The 25,210-nt window shown below is 43.8% G+C and overlaps 1 protein-coding gene across 2 annotated transcripts in view; it reads left to right on the top strand.

The window, feature by feature from the left end:
• Cog8 (conserved oligomeric Golgi complex subunit 8) overlaps positions 1-25,210 on the top strand; it is a 393,508-nt gene that overhangs the window by 331,122 nt on the left and 37,176 nt on the right. For both annotated transcript variants that reach the window (XM_068360813.1, XM_068360812.1), the window contains 7 exons: positions 5,545-5,669; positions 10,385-10,537; positions 11,051-11,173; positions 11,339-11,441; positions 11,656-11,766; positions 13,700-13,860; positions 23,482-23,631. In XM_068360813.1, the coding sequence (XP_068216914.1) occupies positions 5,545-5,669; positions 10,385-10,537; positions 11,051-11,173; positions 11,339-11,441; positions 11,656-11,766; positions 13,700-13,860; positions 23,482-23,631 (926 nt within the window). The remainder of the gene's footprint in view (positions 1-5,544; positions 5,670-10,384; positions 10,538-11,050; positions 11,174-11,338; positions 11,442-11,655; positions 11,767-13,699; positions 13,861-23,481; positions 23,632-25,210) is intronic.

The raw sequence follows: 25,210 nt of genomic DNA, 5'->3' as shown, positions 1-25,210 counted from the left end.
ACCCGCCCTCTAGAGGACCTGGAGGTCTACCCCCAGGGCTAGAATTCCCATTCAATGGCTTCGTACGTTTAAAGGAACATGCATTGTTCCGTATGGACAAGGTACCGAAGGAAACAGTGATATTTCCGAAAAAGCAGGCCCAGGCTATCTGGGCCAGAACTCTATCAGAGTGGGGGTGTATTAACTCCAAGCTCACCCCACACAAAGGTGCCTACACTATTTTTACGACAGCGGCCTCCATCTCTTTGCCGCTCATAGACAAAATCACAGAGCTGACAATACAGGCCATCAAGGAAGGCTCTTCCATGCCGGCTCTCAAGGAGACGGACCCCACCTCATTGCTTATTCCGGGTACCTCTGCAACCTGGGATGACGCGTCTTCTACCTTCACAGTGGGGAAGCTAGACCCGGACTGTGCCTCTACTCTTTTCTCTGAGAAGCTCCCCAGATTACTAGAGAGTCTTCTCAAAACTGAGTTCGAGACCCGTAATAGACTAGCTAGGTCCCTCCACTCCATCACCTCCATAGAGTCCCTAGCATCGGTTTACCCAGAGGAAACGCTGTTCAGAGTCGCCACAAAGAACCAGCTGCTGTCCTACCAAATAGACCTCCATGACTTCTGGTCGGCTCGAGTTAGTTGCAGGAAGTTCGTTCTGTCGGAGGCCTCCATCAGACATGAACCGAACAGGCTGATAGCGTCCTCCTGCTGGGGTAAGAACCTCTTCCTTCAGAAAGAAGTTGATAAGGTTCTTCAGGACGCGGCGAGGGCAAACCAAAATTTGCAAGTAAGGTGGGGTCTCTCAGCCAAAAGGAGGATCGAATCCCAGAAACAGACGTTCTTCAAGAAGAAGCAGAGGTTTATTCCTTACAAGACGGTCCGGGGTAACTCGTCGCCACAGTCTTCCGCTGCCTCGACTTCTCAACAACCGGCTCCCCCTCAGCAAGTAGTCTACCTCACTGCTCCCCCTGGTACACACCCCAACCCCTCTTGGATGTCCTCTCCTGCATACAACCCTACCTACGAATCCTCCGGTTCCTTTCGTGGACACCAGAGAGGAAGCTTCAGAGGTAGAGGACAGTTCCACCAACGAGGCGGACCTAAAGCAAGGGGTGCCCGTGGAGGGAGGGGACCTAGGTTCACTCCCTTCCAATGATGTGATGCCGGTAGGAGGGAGACTTTATCACTTCCGAGACCATTGGACCTTCAGTCCATGGGCTCACAGCATAATATCCAGGGGCTTGGGTTGGAAATGGTCACAGGGAGCCCCTGCTCCACCAGTGACCTTCTTCCAGAGACCCACTCCCATCCTGGAAGAGTACACCACAGAGTTACTCAAGAAGAAAGTGATCAAACGGGTTCGATCCCTGAAATTCCAAGGCCGCCTGTTTACAGTCCCGAAGAAAGACTCGTCGGCGTTGAGGGTAGTTCTGGACTTGTCGAAACTAAACTCTTACATCCTTTGCGACAAGTTCCATATGCTGACTATCTCTCAGGTACGGACCTTACTTCCCCGTGGGGCCGTCACCACCTCTGTCGATCTTACTGACGCCTATTATCATGTCCCAGTAGCTCGAAACTTCTCTCCTTACCTAGGCTTCCGTCTCGGCAAGAAAGCCTTTGCATTCAAAGTCATGCCCTTCGGTCTCAGCATTGCCCCCAGGATATTCACGAAACTGGGGGAGACGGTGCTCGAACAACTCAGAAACCAGGGGATACAGATCATCGCCTATCTGGACGATTGGCTCATTTGGGCCCAGTCGACCCAGGAATGCAACAGAGCTACGTCGAAGGTAATTCACTTTCTCGCCAAACTGGGCTTCCAAGTCAATCTCCGAAAGTCTCCCCTACAACCATCAAGCCGCTTCGAATGGTTAGGCATCCGGTGGGACCTTTCAAAGCACAGGCTCTCCCTTCCTCCCAAGAAGGTAAGGGAGATAGCTTCCAAGGTCAGGAACTTTCTCAAACACAAACAGGTGTCCAGAAGAGCTTTAGAACGAATCCTCGGCCTTCTCCAATTTGCCTCGCTGACCGATCTCCTATTAAAAGCCAAACTCAAAGACATCAATTGAGTTTGGAGAAAGAGAGTGACAATACCTTTAAGAGACAAGATCTCGAAGATCCCTTCTGTCTTAAAAATGAGACTACGACCATGGTCCGAACAGAGGAACCTCTCCAAATCGGTTCCTCTACAGTTCCCCTCTCCACAAGTGACAATTCATACCGACGCGTCTCTGAGTGGATGGGGGGGTTCCTCCCAACATCAGATGTTTCAGGGCTCTTGGTCACCGCCATGAAACAGTTCCATATCAATGTTCTCGAAGCCATGGCGGTGTTCTTGACCCTGAAGAGAATCTCTCCTCCGAGGTCGACCCACATCAGAGTAGTATCAGACAGCACAGCAGTAGTCCACTGCCTCAACAGAGGGGGATCCAAGTCACCCAACCTGAATCAGATCCTGGTCACTAGCTTCGCCTTGGCAGCCGACAAAGACTGGTTCCTGTCAGCAACTCACCTAGCAGGAGTCCAGAATGTGATAGCAGACTCATTATCCAGGACAAAACCACTGGAATCAGAATGGTCCCTGGACATACACTCCTTCCGGTGGATACTCAGGCTGGTTCCAGGTCTCCAGGTAGATCTATTCGTGACCCAACTCAATCACAAACTCCCATGTTATGTGACCCCGAACCTGGACCCTCAGGCTTATGCCATGGACGCATTAACCCTGGATCGGAACCATTGGCAGAAGATCTACTTATTCCCTCCAGTGAATCTTCTACTGAAAGTCTTATACAAACTCCACTCCTTCCACGGGGCAGTGGCTTTAGTGGCACCTCACTTGCCAAAGAGCAGTTGGTTTCCTCTCCTCCTCGAGTTGAAACTCCGTCCCTTCCGGATCCCATTCCCCAAACTGACCCAAGTGGTCCAAACTCAGACTGTGTCAGATTCCTCAAGGATAGCCAAAACCCTAACTTTGTGGATTTCATGAAGTTTGCGGCTCGTAAGGATGCAAACATCGACCCGGATAATGTCCTCTTCATAGAATCAGACAAAAGGGACTCTACGATTCGCCAATATGATTCGGCAGTTAAGAAACTAGCAGATTTCTTAAAGAATTCAGACCATTCGGTTATGACTCCTAATTTAGCCATCTCCTTCTATAGGTCCATATTTGACAAAGGCCTAGCAGCTAGCACTATAACCACCATTAAGTCAGCTTTGAAGAAACTCTTCCTGGTTGGGTTTAACATTAACCTGGCGGATTCTTATTTCTCGTCTATTCCAAAAGCATGTGCTAGGCTTCGACCTTCGGTTCGCCCACAAAAGGTCTCTTGGTCTCTAAATGATGTCCTCAAACTTGCCTCCGACACGGACAACGAATCCTGCTCCTATATCACTCTTCTTAGGAAGACATTATTTCTAACAGCTTTGGCCTCGGGTGCTAGAATCTCAGAACTAGCAGCTCTCTCACGAAACTCAGAAAACATAGATTTCCTCCCTTCAGGTGAAGTACTTCTTTCTCCTAGCTAAAAATGAAGACCCCCAAAATAGGTGGTCCCCTTGGAAGATTATTCCTCTTCTCCAAGATACTTCTCTATGTCCAGTCACTACTCTCATGGCCTTTTTAGCCAGGACTGCTACCCGATCGTCTGGCCCCTTGTTTATCAGAGAACTAGGAGGTACCATTCCCATACAGGGTATTAGGCAACAGATCCTATACTTCATTAAACAAGCCAATCCGGGATCATTTCCCCATGCTCATGATATCCGGTCAGTAGCTACCTCCATCAATTATTTCCAAAATATGGACTTTGATAACCTTAAAAAGTACACGGGTTGGAAATCTCCTATGGTCTTCAAACGCCACTATCTAAAGAACTTACAGGCCCTTAAATACCCAACGGTTGCAGCTGGGAGCCGTATCTCTCCCCAAGTGATCTCTTGTTCTTCCTTTCATCCATCTCTTTTCTTCTCCCTCCTACCCGCCACTCGCACTACGACGCCGCTTCCTTGGTGGTTCGTTAGCCCTAAGTTTATTACATATTAGGTTAATATGATTGTAACTATTATTGTGTTTACCGTAATTTTAGTGTTGGGGTATTCTTAGCCATATCAGTTTTGTTGCATGTTGTGCTCTGATACTCGGAGGCTTCCCTGTTATCATGTTTGTTTAGCCTTACGCTCACTATGTCCTGTGGCTAGTTTATGATTTATGCTTACTTACCTTAATATTATATGGTTTTCCTTACATGGTGTTTTTTCTCTCCCCTCATTAAATTACTAGTTATTATTGGGCTTGGAAGGCATTCTCTGGTACATTTTCACCGGCCGCCACAGGTCGACCCAGAAAAGGGATTTTGACGAAGGAAAAATCTATTTCTGGGGAGAGACCTGTGGCGCCCGGTGAAACCCTTCCCTATTATTCTGCACGATCCCACCCTTTCCTTTCCAAGCCATCATGTCCAATACAGAAGGATGTTGTTCAGATGGCGCTCGCGTCGGGGCGTGGGTGGCGTGGCTCTGGTAGCATAGCTGGTGCCTCTGTATCGGCCCATCCCTTTGACGAAGGAATTAGCTAAATGGAAGACAGCCTGTGAATAGTGGTTTTCACGCGCCTTTGCTTTATACATGACACCCACAAGGTGCTCGCGCGAGGGTAGTAACCTCTGCATTCCATGCTTTTATCTTTCTCTGGTATAATTGGAAGTTTTATCAGAAAAGGTATATAAGAAGGACTCCTTTTCACCGGGCGCCACAGGTCTCTCCCCAGAAATAGATTTTTCCTTCGTCAAAATCCCTTTTTTAAAGGCCTACATCTGTAAGTTCTTGGTAGAGCTACCATGGAATTAGGTATCACAAACACTCATGGTATTACTACTGGTTAAGTCAAAGTTCATTTGGTAGTCATGAACATGCAATCAGCCTTGAGATTGATATACCATGTAGCTAATATGCATTAGAGTGGGAACCTTAATATATTTAAAATAACAATTACAATACTTTTACAAACATTTTTGAAGCATAAACTTTGGTCAAATAATTTTTATGTTCTCTGTAAAAATCGACAACTTAAAATGCAAGCAAGAAGTAAGACTGTCTTTGGCTGCTACCCATAGTGTTCATTGCAGTATAGTATAGTGTCACAATTTATAGAAGTGCCACTAAAAAGGTTTTATAGATTTAGGGTTTTTTTATGCAACTGATGTACTGTATTTGTAAAGCAATTACCAATATTTTATTGTAACTGAAAATGAATACTGAATATGAAACCTAAAATTTCTGATATATTTTCATAAGAGCATAGTTTTAGGCCTTTTATCAGTTTTAAATCAAGTTTAGTATAATTATATAGCATGTTTTGTTGCTAAATTATTACAATTATATGGTTCAAGTGTAAGAAATTGTATATTTGATATAAAAAAGTCATGGTATTAAGAGGCACAGCCTATTATCGGACTTAAAATTCATTTGATTTGTTTAATCTGAAATTACTGAAATGCTGAAGAAAGTTTCCTTAGGTTAAATACATGATTATTTTACAGGTAAAGAAGGTGCTCATCTTCGTGAAGAGCGACTTGCTATATTAGATCAAACTCGTGATTTGGCTTATAGCAATTACAAGACCTTTATACATACTGCAGAATGTTCAAGAACAATATTCAAAGATGTAAGCTTCTTGTCAAATTTCACATGCACTTTTGATGTTAAGTTTAGTATGATAAGAGTTTGAATGCATGTTTCTGCAATATAGAATGGGAAGAGGAATTCGTGTCCTTCTTTCATTGATTTTTAAGATTTGCTCCTACACATATACAAACTTTTTGTCCTTTGAAATAAGGAAAAGAGTAGCGGAGCTGAAACGTACATTGAAATCATTAATGAGGTAGTTAATTGCAGGTAGTGAGCATTCAAAAGCTATTAACTTTTGTCATAGGCTGCAACAAGTACGCCTATCCAAGGCTGTGTAATCTTTTTCTTAACCTTATTAATTTGAATGGTTGATTTGTTCCTACACAAATACAGTACAGACACTCATCCTTTAACTGGAGTTAGGCTTTCAGCAAAGCTAGAATTCAGCTGTTAGAATTTATAACAAAGTGGTGGTAGTTACTGCAACATAATCCTTTATTGAGGGTTGAATTCCTTAGACATTGCCGTAGTCTTATCAGAGGAAGAAGGTTTTGCCATACCCAAAAGTTAAGGGGAGGGGCACTACCCTTTATCTTTTCTTTAGTCATCCCATTCCCAGAAAGATGATAAGGACATGTCACATGGTTGTGATGTCTCTTCATAGAGATCATGTGGTCACTTCCTCCATGAGAGTATTTTCATCGACCTGTAAGAAGTCCAGGAAGACTAATTGATAGAGATCGGGTACAGTTGATCAATGCCATTTCTCTCCCCGTGGGAGAGATAGATAGAGTGGTACCAGGAACCTCCCCTTCTTGAGTGAGTGGTAAGAATTGTCTCATGGCAGGATAAAACATCAGCACACGCAACACTAGGGAGGTGTCTGGGTACTAGATACGTATGTTCTCTTATACCTTTAACCTGTACTCAGTCTTGCATTGGCAGAAGTAAGTGTTAAGAGTTGTCCCACTTCAGAGGGAATGAAAGAAGCCAGTTTTCCATGCTGCTGATCTTCCCAAGCGGTCCATCTTCCCCAGCATGATTGGACTTTTTCACTTACTCATCATGTTATCATATTGTTCATGTCACTGGGCAACTGTCACCAGATTCTTCTCAACGTTCTATGCTAATATATCAAGATCTTCCAACATGCAGAGATTCTTTCATGCATCAAGATCTTCCTTCGCCTGTAAAGATTCTCCCTTGCTCCAGGAACGGTCGACAACATGTGACCTTCCCACTCATTCTTGCATTTGAGTTAAAGCAGGTGACTTTGTAGGACTGTTGCAAATGCTCTTACAATCATTGAGATGCTATATCATATACATGGTATCATCTGCAAGCTCCTCACCAGGAAAAGGCATCTGCTCAGTGCCACACTCTTCCGTTTGTCCATCAGAAACTGAAGTACCTTGTACTTTGTCCTCAGAGGGCACGGGACCTCTAAGCATCTTGGCCTCTGAGGATTCAGACCTTTAAACTGTCATCCCTTCCTCTATAGAGTATTGTCCTGGTATGGCCTTGGTCTGGTAAGCGAATACAGTATACTAAGAATGTTTTTCCTGAGCTGCGCACTGAAACCACCTCTGTCAGGTGAGAGGTGAAGCCCTGGGACACATCAACCCAGCAACCATGTTTGGATCAGCTAAAGCAGAGAATCATGAGACATGTTCTACATTTGTCAAAGTATTGTCACTTATTTGTGAGTTAAATTACCTTGGGGAGGCAACCATAGCTGTCATCAGGGCAGGAAGGACATCTTTTGATTGCCATTTTGGCTCTTCTTTAGGGTATAAGCCTCCCTTGAGTTGGGACAGTCAAAACATCTTGTGCAGTTTTAGATAGGGTCTTTTCCAAGATCTGTGGTCAATGGAATTCCTTACATTCCAGCTAATTAAATAAGATCCTGCCTCCCATGCTCTTCACAGACCTTTTCAACCAATTAAACCAGCAGAGTTTACTCTGATGGCAGTTACCTTTATGGAGAGACTAGCATACAGACGCAAATTTCTGGACACCTGAATCTGCTACCATAGAAGCTGCTTCTTTTGCTTGCCTCCAAAATCATCATGGCTCATAGACTGGGCAGTTGCAATCATGCATGTGCTTCATCATGACTCAGAACTTGACAAGCCTCAAGATGAAGAAACAGGATTTTAATCATGTCAGCCAGTAGGACCAGGACCTTCTTTTGGCAACAATCAGCTAACCACTTGGTCAACCAAACCCTGAAAAGGAGGAATAGCAGAGACTCCCTCTTTGTTAGTTAGGTAAGACAGGAGGAGACACGTTCCTTACAAAAACATCGATTTGGAGACTGCAGTCCTGTTCTTTTGAGATGAGGCAGATGTCAAGATGAAGAAGTAGAAGAAGGCAAAAACAGGACTCCCTCTTCCATCGACCAGTTACCTTCAAGGTTCCAGGCCTGTTAAAGGAAACTATTTCGAGAGCCCCATAGCGCAATTAGGCTAGTGTTGAAAGTCCAGCCAGTACCTCCAGTCTCTTCCTCCCCTATAAAGGCACAAAAAGCAGACAGCCGTTTCTCCCTCGACATGGCTATTCTAGGCAGAAGAGTAAAGGGAGGAAAGGAAGAGGGGTTCACTGAAGTTGACATTACCTTCCTATAATAGTTGTGAGGTTGGGGTATGCCAGTCAAGCCATTGGTATGCCAGTCAAGCCATTGAGTAAGCGACACCAACACAGAACAGGGAATATGTGGGCAGAAGTTCTTCAGGACGATTACCGTTCTCTTCCGTCAATCATATTTCTGACCTACCTTCCCTTATTGCCTGATATCTACCATAACTTATCCCCTAGGAGCAGAAGTGGAGCTGTGAGAAGAAGAACATGTTTAAAGGCATTTGAGAAGGTTCTCCATACTCTTCCGAATGGAGAACTCGGTAAGGAACTAGAGACTAGTCAGTGATATATCTACATTCTAGATGCTTACTCCTTTCTGGCCATTTTCCCATTTTTCTGAGTATTCAATAGTCAATTGACAACATTAAGGCTGACCATAACCTTGTTCACTCCCAAGCTGCCACATACCAAATGATATCCGAATTGGCTTTTTTTTTTGTCTTCCTTCAATGGGAAAGTTCCTCATTCTTCTCAGTGAAGGATATCGTTCAGCTCTTAATTTCAGTTTTCAGTTCGGACTTAAGCCTGTATTATATGCAAGAATCGGCAAGAATTATGGTTAGCACGGGACAGTCTTGACCTCCTAAGGAACTCGAGCCGCATGGAATGTTTTCCAAGTTCTCAGAGTCCTTTAAAGCCTCGTGACTGTCCTCTAGTAGCTTAGACCTGGCTGTTCAAATAGAAAACAACATAACTTTTTCTGTGTCACAAGTCATTCTGAAGGATAGAAGACTCCATCACCTTGGATCAAGAAGTCTTGGGTCATCAGACGAGGTGATTGACTCCTTAGAAAAGCCATCCACGTCTTCCATGCAGAATGGTATTATCTTGTAGATGAAGACCTCTTGCAGCTCATTGAATAAGTTGTGGGATGAGAAATCTTTCTTGAAAATACAGGACAGATAATCCAAGTGTGAAATCTGGATCAGAAAGGAAAAAGCGAAGGTAATCCGCGTTCCTACTTTCTGAAACAGCTATGCAGACAGACGCGGGTGCACTCTTGGCCTCGGGGGCTGAAGCAGTAGATACCATGGGCTGTTGAGCCAAAATGCAGCTATTAGCATAAGTGCCCCTGAAAAATTGCAAAAGATATTCAAAGCCTTCAAAATACAACTCAGAGGAAACAAATAGATCAATGACCATACGTTCCAAGCTAGATTCTGAGCATCTCTTGCCACTGCTTTAAAGCTACATATAATAGAAGTATGGGGTTCTCATTTGTAGCAGTCATGTCTATTTGGAGATCCTGAACCAGCTCCAAAATTTCTTCAAAAGAACTCTGGTCTAAGGTCTATTCCATTTGCAAGGCTGTGTATCTGGATAGGGCATACGCCACTACGTTGAGTGAATCTGGCAGATAGATTGGTGAGAGGAACACATTTCTCTCCAGAAAGAACTTTATAATGGGAATGGTCACTGTATTGAGAATTCTCAAGCAGGATGCCCCCTTCTTGAGGCAGAAGACAGCTATCTGATGGTCTATAAAGATTTTTATATGGAAGTTCCTTCTTGAACTGATTACCTTCATCAGAAAGACTGCCATCAGTTTCAACACTTGTGAAATACTTCAAACTGATTAGGCCATTTTCAAGCACAAAGGTCTCCTCTGAAGAGCTCCCAACTTGACCAGGATGCATCTTTATAAATATTTATGGTCATCGGAGGAGGGATCAATGGGACCGACTTGGCCAAAGAATTTGGTGTTGTCCATGGCCTGAGAATCCTTTTGCAATGACTGAGTAACTAAACCTGACAGTCCTGAACCCCCTTCCTCACACCCAATTGAGGTAAAAAATTTATCTATCAGAATTCAAGTCTAGTATATACCTTTGAAGACCATAATATGCTCATTTAATTCACTCTATCTCATTTACAGTATAAAAGTTATAAGATATAAGACTGTATTTCAAGTTTTAGTTTATTGAATGGTGGTCATGTAGTTATGGCAATACAATAATTAATTTTTAAGTGAAGAAATATGTTTTATGTATATCTTTTCAATAATATCTAATAACATTCCTTTATATGTATTCAAGTTAATTTTTAAATTTTTTGCAGTGAATGTTTGTTCATATCATTTTCAATTAATGTGTGTAATGTCTTTCTTATTAGTTTACAAGCGTAGAAACACATTTGGAGGGATTATCCAGTTGCTTACCTAGCCTTAGGGGAAGTGTAGAACAGTTCTTGGCTACATCGCGAACTTTGTCTCAATCGAGGCACCTTACATCCCTTACTTTAACAAAACACACCCAGTTGCTTGAAGTAAGTATCATAATGCATACTTTTATTTTGTTTTAGTATTTAAAAGTACTTGAACTTCTCAGGTTTCATGGATATGCATTTTAGTTTTTTATATGTTATAGGTTTCTTATCATGTTGAATATATCCATTATTTTCTCGTGAATAGTTTTGCTGATGTTTGGGAGTTTTTATCATCATAAACAGACTTTTTATTTTGAATGTTTACCTCTGGGTTATTTTAAACTACAAAACAATTGGGCAGTTGAATTAAACTTTTTTGTTATTAAATTTTTACCTTGGCATTAAAGACGTGGTATAGGAAAGTTATAGCCTGATGTTGTTAATAAAAGCTTTAGGTATTAAATAGGTGAGGGATGTCTCCTTTATTTTAACAGCTGTATTATAAAGGTAATGATTGTGTTTCTGATATTCGGTATACACATCGCCTCATTTAGAAAAATTCCTATTTTAAAACCTGTTAATGTTCATTAATTGATTTTGATATAACAAAGAGTTTTTATATTTTTTTTACAGGTCTTAGAACTTCCTCAATTGATGGACACTTGTGTTAGAAATGGATACTATGATGAAGCTCTAGAAATTTTGGCATATGTGCGAAGGTTGGAGAGGAAGCACACTGATATCCACATTATAAATGTAATCATATTTTTTTATTCTAATTTGCAAATCTTTTGTCTAATGAAGTACAAAAACTATTCTTTATTATTGCTAGTGCATTATACATGTGGCATGGATCAAATTGAACTCAATGACTGGATAAAGTATCTCAGAATCACCTTTGTCTCATGTTGGATTTTTCAGGGAATTGTAACTGAAGTGCAATCTGGAACACGATTGATGTTAAACCAGCTGCTTGCTCAGCTGCGTTCACCCTTGGCCCTTCCCCAGTGCCTTAAAGTCATTGGTAAGTTGATACCCCTATGTGAGTGGAATACTATAATCACAGATGCCTTAATAAGCTAAGAATTCTTTAATTAGCCATTTAAAACAAATAAAAATCTGAGTAAATAAATACAGTACTGTACTTAACCAGGTGTAAAGTCATCATTAATAAGAAATAATTGTCTATGTATGAAGAATTGTAATTGATTTGAGCATTTTTACTTTCTTTTTTATAGGTCTCTTGCGTAGATTAGATGTATTCACAGAACCAGAATTAAGACTGAAGTTTCTTCAAGCCCGAGATGCCTGGTTTATGGGCATACTGAAGAATATTCCTAAGGAAGATCGTAAGTTACTTTTGTTTATGACTGATAACTTCATTAATGTTAAACCTCAAAAGTCACAATTGATAAAATATGAAGTTTAAAGGACTACAATGAACAGCGGAATAACTAAAAAAAAAAGGAGAATTGATGGCCTTAGTGGAAAGTTTTGAGGAAGAGGAAGAGGTGTAAGAATTTGCAGTTATTTTATTTTAAAATCAAATGTGATTCTCATAACTTTTCATTATGGTTTAACACTTGTTTCAAACAAGATTCTAAAAAGCATGCTTGTTGTTCCAATACCAAAGATTTATTAGTATTATGACTTTTTTATTACTGTGGTTGAGAACCAATTTTTGGGATGTTAAATGGCATTATGATAAGACTACAGTGTTGATTTATGAAAGAGAACAAATGTATGTCAAGAAACCATCTATGATGATGTATTTAACATATGCCATACCGTATTCTGATATAAATTTTTATTTATTCCTACACAAAATACAAACCTTCGTTTCATTCTTTACATAGAAGATTCAGCACAAGCTGATGTATATGGCCATAAAAACTTTTAACAAAGTATCAACAACCCTCCCAGTACAGTAGTTATCGAAGTAGCGGAGGGAAGTCTGACCCACGTGAACACTCACCACCGAGACCACTTGTGATTTGGCCATGGTAGAGAACAGAGAATTCATCCATTCATTACTAAATGGCTACACTAGTTTTGTTTTGTTTTCTCTTTTCAGGTGTGACTGCTGTTGAACGTTTATTGAGGAAGCAAACATGCAGATTTGTCCTGGCACAGCGGGTTTTGAAAACGGATCTTCACCGGCTTTGCCTCCATGGGGCAACTTTGCGATGAGCGTCCAGAATGGCCATCCACCCAATGGGAGTGGTTTCACTGGAGGAAGAAATTGGAAAGGGATTCTTCGCCCACCTTCCTCTTCCCATTCAGTCTCTCCAGAGGATGATCGGATAAGAGTGATGACCATTTGACCCTTGGACAACCTTTGGGTAAGGAAAACACGGTTGCTTCCCCTAGTGAAATAGCAACATCTTCCTAATGGAGCAGTAGCAACATCTTCCTCCTAGAGGAAGTCTTCCCTTGATGCCCTGCGTCAGATGTAGCCGTCCTTTGAGCTTTTGGGCTCCCCTTTGAAGGACGGGCTCTTACAGATGTTGAGACATGGTGCACAGCGAGAGCTTACATCTGCTCATGCCAGAATTTGGCCTCTGCCCTTCCCCCTCTCTAGCTGATAGAAAGGAGTCCCCTCTGCTTGGTCTTGTGTTCCAAGGCTCAATATCCTTTAAACTTCCTCCTACATCTTAGGCACTCCCCTCGGGGTGAGCATACACGCTAAGCTTGCTCATTGAGAGAGCCTTAGCATCAATGACTTAGATGACAGGATGCCAGATAACTCGTAATCAATCAATCATTTAATCTTTGCTCATTAAGAGAATCCTTACAATCCTCCCCCCTTAGAGTGTTGTTGGGAAACAACTAAGTGTTGTGGGCAGGCTTCCTGAGCCACATGTGCAGTGGTTGCTTAGCAACAAAGTATGAGGCAATCAATTATCTTTGATTGTCTGGTCGTAGGAAATGGGACTATGAGTAAACCCATTTAAATGACTCAGGTTTGTATAGCTAGGAAAAATACAAATTGTTTTTAAAATTTGTAGTTTTAATGAGAAATGTTGATAAAACACCAGTCTTCGAGAGAAAAGCATTGTCTATGTCATCGGATTTCATAGGAATATGTTTATTTTTAGTATTTTTATAAATTACAATGTACAGTATTCATAATAGATTTTCATGATGATAATGTCTGTATAGATTTATGGCATTAATTTATATTTTCATGAGGAGTAGACTACACAATTATTTTAACGTTATTTCATATATGCATATGTTATAGTATTAACATGTTAGTAAGCCCTGGAGTTACTATTTCAGCATACCAGCATGTTATCAAGGTTGTGGAGGCATCACGTGTTCACCTCTTTGACATTGTGACTCAGTATCGGGCCATCTTTTCGGATGATGATTCTCGATTTGGTCTTTGTGACAATGAAATCAATGACCAAGCAATATTTTATGGATGGATTTTACACAAGGTACTGTATTGATAAAGAATATTTGAAATTAGTTTTAGAAAGTTTTTGAAAAGCACGATACAGCTATGGTTTATAAAAACTCATTTGTTTAACAACAAACTCATCATTTACTTTAGACCACATTCATGAACATCACATTTTATAGACATTTCATTTGCAATTCAAAAGATCTAGCTGGTTGGCAGCCTTATGCTCATGTTCTATGGATTCTTAGGTGATTAGTAGGTAGGAGTTTAACTCTATTTGTATTGACCTTCCTAATATTAAGTTCTGTACTTTAAACTTCATCATCGTCATCATCTCCTATTGATGCAAAGGGCCTCGGTTAGATTTCGCCAGTCATTTCTAACTTGAGCTTTTAAATCAATACTTCTCCATTCATCATATAAAATTTCTTTATTTGAAAATTGACTATGTTCAAACATGTTTGCAAAACTTTCATCCTTTAAGTATGGTATATGTTTTCATAGCAAGCTGAAATGTCCGTTGAAATTATTAACGAGGTAGTTACCGACAGTTGGTGAACAAGGGTGAGGAGTCCCTTCCCTCTTGCAGCTGTCAAAAGCTCTTCTTCACTTATGGTAGTATGTTGCCCAAGATACCAGCAACCTGTTGAGATACAGCACTATTACTGCTAGAGAGTTATTAGGTCCTTTGACCGGCCTGATAGTACTACCTTGGATCCCTCTCTGTTTATGGCAAATTTTTTCCTTTTCCTACACAAACACCGAATAGTCTGGCCTATTCTTTCCATATTCTCACTAAGCTTGGGGTTACCCAGCCGCCTCTATATATACTGTACTCTCACAACTGTGAGAGACATAATTTTTTCTTTTGGGTCAGTAGAGATCGGACGTGTCTGCTCTCCTCCTGACTGTCATTGGACTTTTGATTTTTGCTTACTCTTTTCAGGTGTGCATGTCCTCCTCCTACGATCGCCTTCATCATGTAAACGTGTCCAGGGCGAGAGGGTGCCGCTTGCGGGACCTTCATGTCGTTGTTGGAGATCGACCCGCACTCTCTGTGTCCTACGTGCCGAGGGCATCGTTGCAAGTAGGGCTGACACTGGGCAGGAAGAAGAAGTCTAAGCGCAATCGTTCTCCCTCAGTGGCGAGCGGGAAGTGTTCTTCTTCTTCTCGCACCCCCAAATCTCTTTCATAAGCTTCTCGCGTGCGCTCTCACAAGGACGAGCGAGCAGGAGCGGAGATTACTCATCTTCTAGGCAACCCTAGGGTATTAAGGGGGGTTTTTGTTTCCCCTAGAGGAGCACATTCTCCTCCAGCCGCTGGCGAGCCTTTTTCCCTTACAGATTTGTTTCAGGTGTGGTCGTCCTTAGGGATTTTGGGACCCCCTTCGAAGGAGATACTGCATAGCCTTCTTCAGCGTGGTGCCACAAGGGAACCTTCTCTGGAGCCGTTGACATCTCACGCTCTGGAATTGTGCGAGGCCCATCTGTCGCCTTCCCCTGGTCCTTCCACGCATGGACGAGGTGATCGCTTGCGTTCGCCTCTCCAATGACCCCGTGCTAACGACAAACTTTCTCTCCATCCTGGGAACTTGTCGTTCCTTAGTCCTCAACCCTCTGTTTTTTCCAACAGGAACCCTTAGGGTGCAGGTGATGATCTTCAGGGGATCAGCGCGCCTTCAACCAGCAATGCTAAGCTTAGGACGAGCATCGCCATCGCTTCACCCTTCTGTAACTTCTTCCCCTGATCGTCGTTCGCGACGATCGGAAGATCGTAATGATCGTAGGTCATCACGATCAGAGCATTCTTCGCCTAGAAGACGCTCACGATACCGTAGGTCTCAAGGCTTTCCTAGGAGATGTTCCTCTTCACGAGGACGAGTCTCACGATTGCATTCTTCATGGCTACGAGACAGGTTTAGACCTAGGTCCAGACACTCACATTCTAGATCGTCCAGATCTAGATCATGAGGACGGTACTCGCGCTCACGAGGACGACGCTCACGACCATGAGGGCGGTGTTCGCGCTCGCGAGGTATTGTTCATAACAACGACAGTCTCGTTCGCAAGATAGGCACTCACGACGTTCACACCGTTCTCAAACGAAATTTAGATGCTCGCGTTCACAAACATCACGATCACGAACCGCGCGTTCGCAATCAAGGTGTAGACGTTCCTTGTTCAGAGGTAAAGGTAGGCGAACGAGCAGTACATCAGCGCGTAGCCCCTCAACCAGACCTTCCTAACGACCTCAGACCGAACCTGATGATGAGCATGACCACTCCTCAAACAGGCGTCCAGCTAAACCCTCAGTGCCGTTCACAGCCTAAGAAGTCTTTGCTAAGCGATCACCTATGCAAAGCTAGGAGACGCATCCCGATGCGGCGCGTTATCCTTTGAGAATAGTGCCTACTCGGAGGCTTCATCTACCGACTTTGTCGGATGTAGGGCTCCTCTGGAGCAGCAGGAAATTGTTAGACCTTCCTCTTCCTCTATGGCTCCTATTGCTCATGTTCTGCTCGCGAAACACGTACGATGACGCATGGAGTTTGCGCGTGAATTTCGCAATTTCACGAGCAAATCAGCGAACTTTGCGAGTAGATGTATCAGGATCGTGAACAAGTGCAGATCCAACACCTTCCTCTTGCCCTTCTGCGTTTTCCACCTCCAGCGGAAGACCAAAACCCTTCCTAGAAGGGTTTAAGGAACCGCTGAATAAGTTCGCAAACATTCCTATTAGTCCAGACCTTCCTCATCATCCAAAGGAACATATTCCTCTGCCTCAGAGGTTACTTTCTCCGTCAACTGGATATCCTGCTTGGATTTCACCTAGGAGAAACTCATCTAGAGACCTCCAAGGTGGATCTAGGGCGACAAAGCTTCCTCCGTGGGCATTGACCTTCATGGTCGATATCCTGAAGGCTCCGAAGTTGGCACCTCCAGCGCCACAACCCTTGACTGTTCCAGTCATGGCTACCCCTAGGATATCTTTGGAACCCTCGTCGAGCTCGTCAACTGGGAGTCAAAACCCTAGAAGGAAGTTGACGGCAGAGAAAGCACGCAAATTACGTCCAACCCGATCGCATGCTGAAGGCGAAGCCCCTGCTGATTCATACATTTCTAACTTGCCTTTCACGTCAGTGAAGGCAGAGGAAGTCATTACGAAGAAGCAGAGGAGACATCATCCATCCTAGGATGAGTAGGGACATAGGCTCGGCCAGGGAGATCGCAATCCATCCCTTCAATCCTCAGGGCATTGAGGTAGTGCCTCCGGACCAGCGTCCGGTTTCTGTTCCTCTTCCAGCAGAAGAGCCTCCAGCTCCTAAGGGCAAGGATTCATCTAAGTCCTCGAAGGCCTCGCAGGTTCCACCTCCTAAGATCGTGGAGGATCGTACCGTGCGAAGGGAGTTGAAGGACTCTTAAGACGAAACTAAAGAATACCACGGCAAGGGAAGCTAGAGAGGCTGAGGCATGGATGCGGTCCCCAGTGGCGAGTCCATCCACGGCTTCAGTTGATGACCCTGACTTACCCCAGGCTCTGGATGTGAGGCTGGAGGTGAATGACCCCTTATACTCGGAGGATGAAAATCCTCCAAAGGCGGCCAGTCCGAACTATCACTCCAAACAAGAGAGGAAAGAGTCGGAACATACCTTTTGGCAGGTCCTTGCCTGTATGAGGGCCATTAACAGGCTATCTACTCCTGGTTCCACCACCCAGGAAGGGAAGGATATGGTGCTTGACGAGATTTTTGAGACCTAGAAGCCTTCCTGGTCCAAATGCAGCTTTGCTCTGGTCCAAAGGCCTGACAGCTACCAAGAGGAAGGCTATCTTCCAGATAGCCAGAACTTCCAGTTCCTTGAGGGCAGGTTCCTCCTCGTGGTCTCTACCACTTCCTTTTGTGTTACAAAGGAAGTATTACGAGATCGAAGGGGAACCACACTCCAACATGTCCCTCGCCTCTTTGATAGAGTCCCTAATGAAGGGAGTCTCCACTCAGACCCTCTCCTCTCTGACGGCCTCACTGTTTGTGCTTGAGATCCTAAACATAGAGAGAGGCGCGAAGTATGCCATGCAGGCTGCTTCATGGCTGGATCTATGGTTAGGATCACTAGGATTTGTGGTTCGCTCCCACGACTTGTCGAAAGAGTCAGCCAGGAAGACGGAGTCCTTCCTACTGTCAGGTACCCGGACTCTTGAGTTCCTAGCGCAACATTTAGTTAAACTGTGGGCAAATGCCATACTTAAGAGGAGGGATACCGTCATAGGACGGTTCCATAAGCAGGTGCCGAAAGTGGAGGTCTCTCAGCTGAGGAACTCCACTCTCAAGGGTTCTTCTCTCTCTTTGTTCTGGAGGAGATAGGGCTGCTGAGCGATGGAGGAAATCGTCCTACGATTCTCTTCTCCATAGGGCCATGACATCTCGGTCCTATAGTAGACCTTCCCAGTCTTCTCGGCCTCAGCAAGCACCTTCCTCTAACCAGTCAACTGCTCTGTCCTTGGGACCTTCTAAGGTGTCTAAGCTGCCCTTCAATCTAAGGGACAGAAGGGGTCCAAGTCTTTCAGGGGAAAGAAGGGAGGTAAGGGAGGTGGCCGAGGTGGCCACTCCCACTAGGAATGGCAGTCCTCAACACCTACCACCTGTGGGGAGGTGCCTACAGTGCCGCTGGCAGAGGTGGCAGCTTCATGGGCAGATCCCTGGACGGTCGATGTGATCGCCTTAGGGTATCGTGTCCTGTTCACTCAATCTCTCCCTCTTCTGACTAGAGATCTAGTGCATCTTGGCTTCTATGCGAAGGGATCCGCAAAGGAACTGGCCCTCATGGCCGAAGTCCAGACCATGCTGCAGAAAGGTGCTCTCCAAGAGGTAGTGGATGGGTATCCAGGCTTATACAGTTGGATTTTTCTGGTGAAAAAGACGACCAGAGGCTGGAGACCAGTCATCGATCTCTATCCCTTTGAAGAAGTTTGTACAACAGACTCAGTTCAAAATGGAGACAGCAGACACAGTCATTCAAGCGGTACGTCCAAGGGACTTCATGTGCTCACTGGATCGGAAGGACGCTTACTTCCAGATCTCAATACCACCATCATCAAGGAAGTATTTAAAATTCATTCATGAAGTAAAGATATACCTGTTCAAGGTTCTATGCTTCAGTCTCGCAACAGCCCCCCTGGTGTTTACCAGAGTGTTTGCCTTAGTGTCATCTTGGGCTCACAGGAACGGCATCCGTCTTCTCAGATATCTGGACGACTGGCTGATCTTAGCAGACTTGGAGACGACCCTTCTTCGTCACCGAGACATGCTTCTCGAGTTTTGTCAGGATCTGGGGGTCCTGATAAATCGCGAGAAGTCGTCACTGCAACCTTCACATAGACTAGTATACCTCAGAATGATCATAGACACCGTCCTAGAGAAAGTCTCCCATCAGACGAAAGAATACACAGGCTGAAGGAAGTGGCTGCTCCCTATCTCAGGAAAGAAGTTTTTCCGACCTCTCGTTGGCAGAGTCTGTTAGGCCATCTAACCTCTCTCATCCGTCTTGCTGTGGCCTGATTGGTAACTTCTCTGCCTGGTGTTTGCCAGTCGGGGGCTCGAGTCCCGCTCAGACTCGTTAGTGCCATTAGTGTCTGCAACCTTACCATCCTTGTGAGCTAAGGTTGGGGGGTTTAGGGGAGCCTATAGGTCTATCTGCTGAGTCATCAGCAGCCACTGCCTGGCCCTCCCTGGTCCTAGCTTGGGTGGAGAGGAGGCTTGGGCGCTGATCATATAATATATGGTCAGTCTCTAGGGCATTGCCCTCATTGCTAGGGCAATGTCACTGTCCCTTACCTCTGCCATTCATGAGTGACCTTTAAACCTTTAAACATTTAAATGGCAGCTGAAGTCCATGTGGAACCAACACTCCGACCCACCAGACACCCGAGTTCCCATAACTCAGGATCAGGTGACGGATTTGAGTGGGTGTATCGTAGACGAAAATCTTCGGCTAGGCCAGAATCTTCTTGTTCCCCCTCGGGATTTGATGCTCTTCACAGATGCATCAAGAGAAGGGTGGGGGCTCACCTGCTCCACCATACAATCTCCGGCCTTTGGTTGGAATCAGAAAGGTACCACCACATAAATCTTCTAGAGATAAGAGCAGCCTACCTAGCTCTTCATCAGTTTCAACAGTTGTTGGCATGTCACTCTGTGGGGGCTTACATAAACAAACAGGGCGGTACCTTTTTGCAGCCTCTATGCTATCTTGCACTGAAGATCCTCAGATGGTCAGAAGAGCATTCGGTGGCTCTATCAGCTCGCTTCATTCCCAGCAAGAGGAATGTGCTCGCCGACAATCTGAGCAGAGTGACTCAATTGACTCCGAATGGTCTTTGAATCATCACATAGCCAACAAAGTCCTGACTTTGTGGGGTTCCCCGACTGTAGACCTGTTCGCAACATCTCTGAACAGCAAGCTCCCGCTTTACTGCTCTCCAGTCCTGGACCCTAAGGCTCTATGGCAAGATGTTTTCTAACAACAGTGGGACAACATCAACGTTTACGCCTTTACACCGTTTTGTCTGATGAGAAGACTTCTCAACAAAACCAGAGCATCCAAAGATCTACAGTATTGATGACCCTGGTAGCTCCGCTATGGCATCACACAGAGTGGTTCCCAGACCTCCTGCAACTTCTCATAGATCGACCGACAGAACTCCCTCCACGACCAGATCTACTCTTGCATCCACACGCAAACATCTTCCACAAAACAGTGCAGTCGCTTCGACTTCACGCATGAAGACTATCCAGCATCTCCTCACTCAAAAGGGCTTTTCACGACGAGTTACGGAACAAATGTCTGGACACTTGTGTAGGTTCTCAGCCTTGGTCTACCAGGCCAAGTGGAGAGTCGTCTGTGGTTGATGTCGTGGAAGGAATATCTCTCCACTAGATGCCACTATTCCAGTAATAGCAGTTTCATGTATACCTTTAGGAGGAAAAGCTCCTTTCAGTATCAGCAGTGAAAGGCTATCACTTTGCCTTGAGCCTCGTCTACAGGCTGAAAGGAGTCGACATTTCCTCTATGTTGGAGCTTTCTCTACTCATACGGAGTTATGAGATCACTTGCCCCCAGTCAGAGATCAGGGCTCCTCCTTGAAACGTGGTTCGCGTTCTGAGGTCCCTAAAAGGACCTCCCTACGAACCATCATGCCATGCAACTAACCAAAATCTCACTTTGAACACGGCGTTCCTGCTCGCTTTAGCCTCGGCAAAGAGTCAGTGAACTTCATGGCCTCCCTTATGACATCACCCATTCAAGGGGATGCGGGAAGTGACACTCTGCTTCGTCCCTGAGTTTATTGCTAAGACTCAAAATCCGGGGTTGCTGGACCTTAGATTTGGGCCCTTTCAGATTTTGAGTCTCCGTTCTGTAACCAACGACCCAGATCAATTGTTACTTTGCCCAGTGAGGAGTTTGAGATACATTACTATCTTAAACACACTGCAGAAACATGCCCCAGACAAACTCGCTGTTTGTTAGTTCACGTAGAGTAAAGAGGAGCACAAAGAACACATTATCCACAGGAACCTCGATACGTTCTCTGTCAGTCCTGTAGTGGTTGCCCAGCAGCTGGTTTAGTACCTCAAGCTCCTTATTGGACAAGTAGCAGAAGGTTGAGGGCATTGGTTACCTGGGTTTTAGTCTGAGTGAATGAAAAGGAATGTCTGGCTCTTTTCCTTTCTTCATCCTCCCCTCTCTTGGAGAAATCAGCATCCTGGAATCTCTGCACAAGCTGACTTCAAACCTCTGCAGGTAAACCATCGCTCCCTTGTGTAACCTAGTTTTGTTCCAATACTGTTGCATCCCCACACCCTAGCAAAGTGGTATTGGGAATGTCTCAATCTCTTCAGTTATGTCCTGCAAGACTCGGAATAACGTTTACCTGGACAGTCACATTGCTAATTTATCACCACACACAACTTGGGTAGGCCGTTGACCAAGGTTAGTAGGTTAGCAAGGTGTTAGGGTCCCCATATTGTTGCACGGGACTCTGCACAATAGGGAGTACCCCGGGTAAGGCCAAAATGCCAGATTGGCAGGGACGTCCACCCTCTTAATTGGTGAGTCACCCCTATAAAAGGGATTTTGACGAAGGAAAAATCTATTTCTGGGCGAGGGACCTGTGTCGCCCAGTGAAATGTTCCTTATAGCACCATTTCTAAGGTATAAATACTGCTAAATATACCAGAGAAAAAGTTGCATGGAATGCCATGAATAAACCCAGCTTGCTCACTCTAATAGAGTGTCGGTATAGTAACTGGGGCGTGTTAAAACCACTACCAGAGGTCCCTTACCAATTAGTCCTCTCCTTCCTCAATATCCCCCGATACTACGAGGTGCCGTTCTACATCCAACTACTGCCCGCTACTATGACTACCCCCCCACCCCCACCCCTACCACTACCCACGCTTCTTCCCTCATTCCTTTCTAGCACGAGTGGTAGCCAGACGTATTTGTTTTCATAGCTTTTGTGTTTTGTGTTTTCAAGATGTCAGACGTTTTGGAGATCCCTACTCCCAAGTTAAGTATTGTAATTATCTGTTTTGATAATTTTAGGTAGCGACACACTTTGAATTAACAATATTGTTAATTTTAGCCTCAACGGCTTTGTGTGATGCCTTCCCTTCGGGTATATTTGGCAGCCATTTTGGTGTCGCTACCTCCCGATCTCTTTGTTGTTACGACTTTCAGTTAGTTCCTCCTACTAATTGTAGTCTCGTATTCCAGTTACGGAACAAATGACAAAATCGGATGTAATTTATATTTTTCCTAACGATACAAACCTTAGCTATTTACTGTATACGTACTTGCCCGCCAACCCTGTCCCCCTTGAAGTGGGAGGGGTAGCAGGCTAAACACCCCCACCCCCCACTAAATAGCAGGATGAGTAGTTAAAACCTCACTAAAATTTTAATGGCTTGCCCTTTCAGCTTTCGCTAAAAGTATACCCTCAAGGTTTGTATCGTTAGGAAAAATACAAATTACCTCCAAATTGGTAATATTACAGGTTTATACAGTATTGGAAGTCAGTGTTTTTTTAAACCTTTTTTTTTTAATGCAACACAATCCTTCTCAAATATGTGAGCTTCCTCACAACCCTTCTGATTTCTCACAGGTTTAACCCCAACTTCATGAAAAATATATACTTCCTTTTTACTGGGCTATCCATGGGGTGCATGCATAGTACTACTAGCCAGCTAGCTAGAAGATAATCATCTTTTATATATCATAAATACTGTATTGTCAATAATTTTTAGCACCACTTACAGTATGTAAATGAGGGCTTGTATTGAAAAGAATAATTTTGCTTTAAAAGAAAATGAATCTTGTACATATTTGAAACAGTAGTTTCAGATAATTTCATAACACAAAATAAACTTTTATTTATCAGTCCAATGTGTGTTTTATACTTTGAATATTTGATACTTATAGAAATCCTTTGCATATATTGTTTCATAAAGCTATATTTGTGTAGACCTTGAAAAACATTCAACAGAACTACCAAGATAGGCAGACAACTTTTTTTTTTAATAATATTTTATTCATATTTTGAAAAAGAAGGAATTTGATTTGTGTGCTCTTTATCTACAGTTGATTTTTTTAATTTTCAGGTCAATCATTTTATCCAGTTGGTAAAGAAGGACCTAGAGTGTGGACTTGGGTCCAATCTAGAAAGTGTATTGGCACAGTGTATGTTTTTTGGTCAGTCTTTTAGTCGCATAGGAGCAGATTTTAGAAATCTTCTGATTCCCTTGTTCCAGGTAAGATGTTTGAAATATGGAAAATATTTTCATGAGTAATATACATTTTTTTGGGCTCAAGCCATGTCGTCCTGATGGAAGTTCCTATAGGGTAGCTTCCTAGGGTATATTACAACTACGGCGATATTCCCAGAGAATTTACCTTAAGGTACCCAGAATTCTAACTCCTGGAGCGAATATCCCTAATGAAAGTACCAGGGATATCGCGAAATATCAGAGGACGTATTCTTGACACTCCACATGGCAATCTGCACCCCGAACAGAGATAACACTTCGAAGGGGTCAATTGGCAAGAAAACAAAAACGAGAAAGAAAAAGGGGAGCCGTTCGCAAGGCTCTCTCTTCTCCCGTTTCGTAAGCGTGCATTGCGCCGATTCTGGCGCCATCTGTATTCCTTTTTGCGTAGCTTAACAACTCGGTGTTTTTTCCTGTGTTTCTCGCAAAATCTTGGATTTAATCGCTTTATTATGCTTTCTCCAACTTTGTCTGCCTCTGATAAGTTGAGTATTATTTCTTTTATGTATAAATGTAGGCTCTTGGTAATTTTTAAAGTGATTAATAATAATAATCTTTGTTACAAGAGCCGTTGCCTACCGGAGGCATCCTGGACGCTGTCGCTCGCTAGGTATGAGTTTTAGTTAGCCAGAGCGACGTTCCCGGCTGTTTTGCTTTAATAATTTTAGCTATTTAGCGTTACATAGGATTTCCTTATTTGTGCTTTAGTATTGTTTGTTTTGGCGAAGTATTCGCCAATTCTGGCCTACGCTAGACCATTAGGCCTAGTCGTTTGGCCCTAGTACTTTCCTGCATGATTTTTGGATTTCCGAGTGTTTTAAAATTTTATTGAAGCTTTAGGCAGTTTTATACATTTAAGATTATATTGATTATTTCCAAGATAGTATACGAGTGAGTTTCGGTGATTTAGGTAATCGATTCTCTTGGTGCCTAGGCTAAGTTGCCTATGGAGCCTTAGTATACTTATTCATACTCCCCGGTTGCTTTCTTTTCTTCGGAGAAGGTATGCAATCCCTTTCCCTCTGTTTAAGCCTTGGGCTTAACCCTAGTGGTTTATCTGAATTAACTTTCGATACAACTATATTGGGGTGTTACTGTACCTTCCTGTTCCAGTAAGTCTGGCTTCAGAGAGGGGCAGAACATCAGAGTTTTTAGTCTGAATCTGTGTTTGTCTGGCTTGGGGTAGAGTCTCCCTCGCCAGTCTGACGCAGACATAGGAGGCTTAGCCTCCTTAGGTCACTCCCGAAGGTTTCTGTACGAGATGATTCCTTCTTTTGTGATCTAGCAGACTAGTCCTTGTTGCTGTTCTCGGTGGGAGGATAAGATCCTTTCCCTGGGAGTAGCAACACCTTCCTTGCTTTGGTTCAGTGGGGGTTGGCAAGTATTGCTGGCCTCCCCCCTTGGATCTCCCTTAGGCTAAGATGAGTTTTCTTGGCTGCGGGTGATTCTTTACTAAAGCAAGGTTGGTAGGACCCTCTTTGTCCCTTCCCCCTCTATCTCTGTAATGGCCTAGCCGTTACAGTACTGTACGTCATTCTACATCTGGACCTAGTATAGGTTAGGA

This window comes from Palaemon carinicauda, chromosome 37 (genome assembly GCF_036898095.1).
Source record: "Palaemon carinicauda isolate YSFRI2023 chromosome 37, ASM3689809v2, whole genome shotgun sequence".
NCBI classification, from domain to species: Eukaryota; Metazoa; Arthropoda; class Malacostraca; order Decapoda; family Palaemonidae; genus Palaemon; species Palaemon carinicauda.
This window is presented reverse-complemented; position numbering and strand designations above follow the sequence as displayed.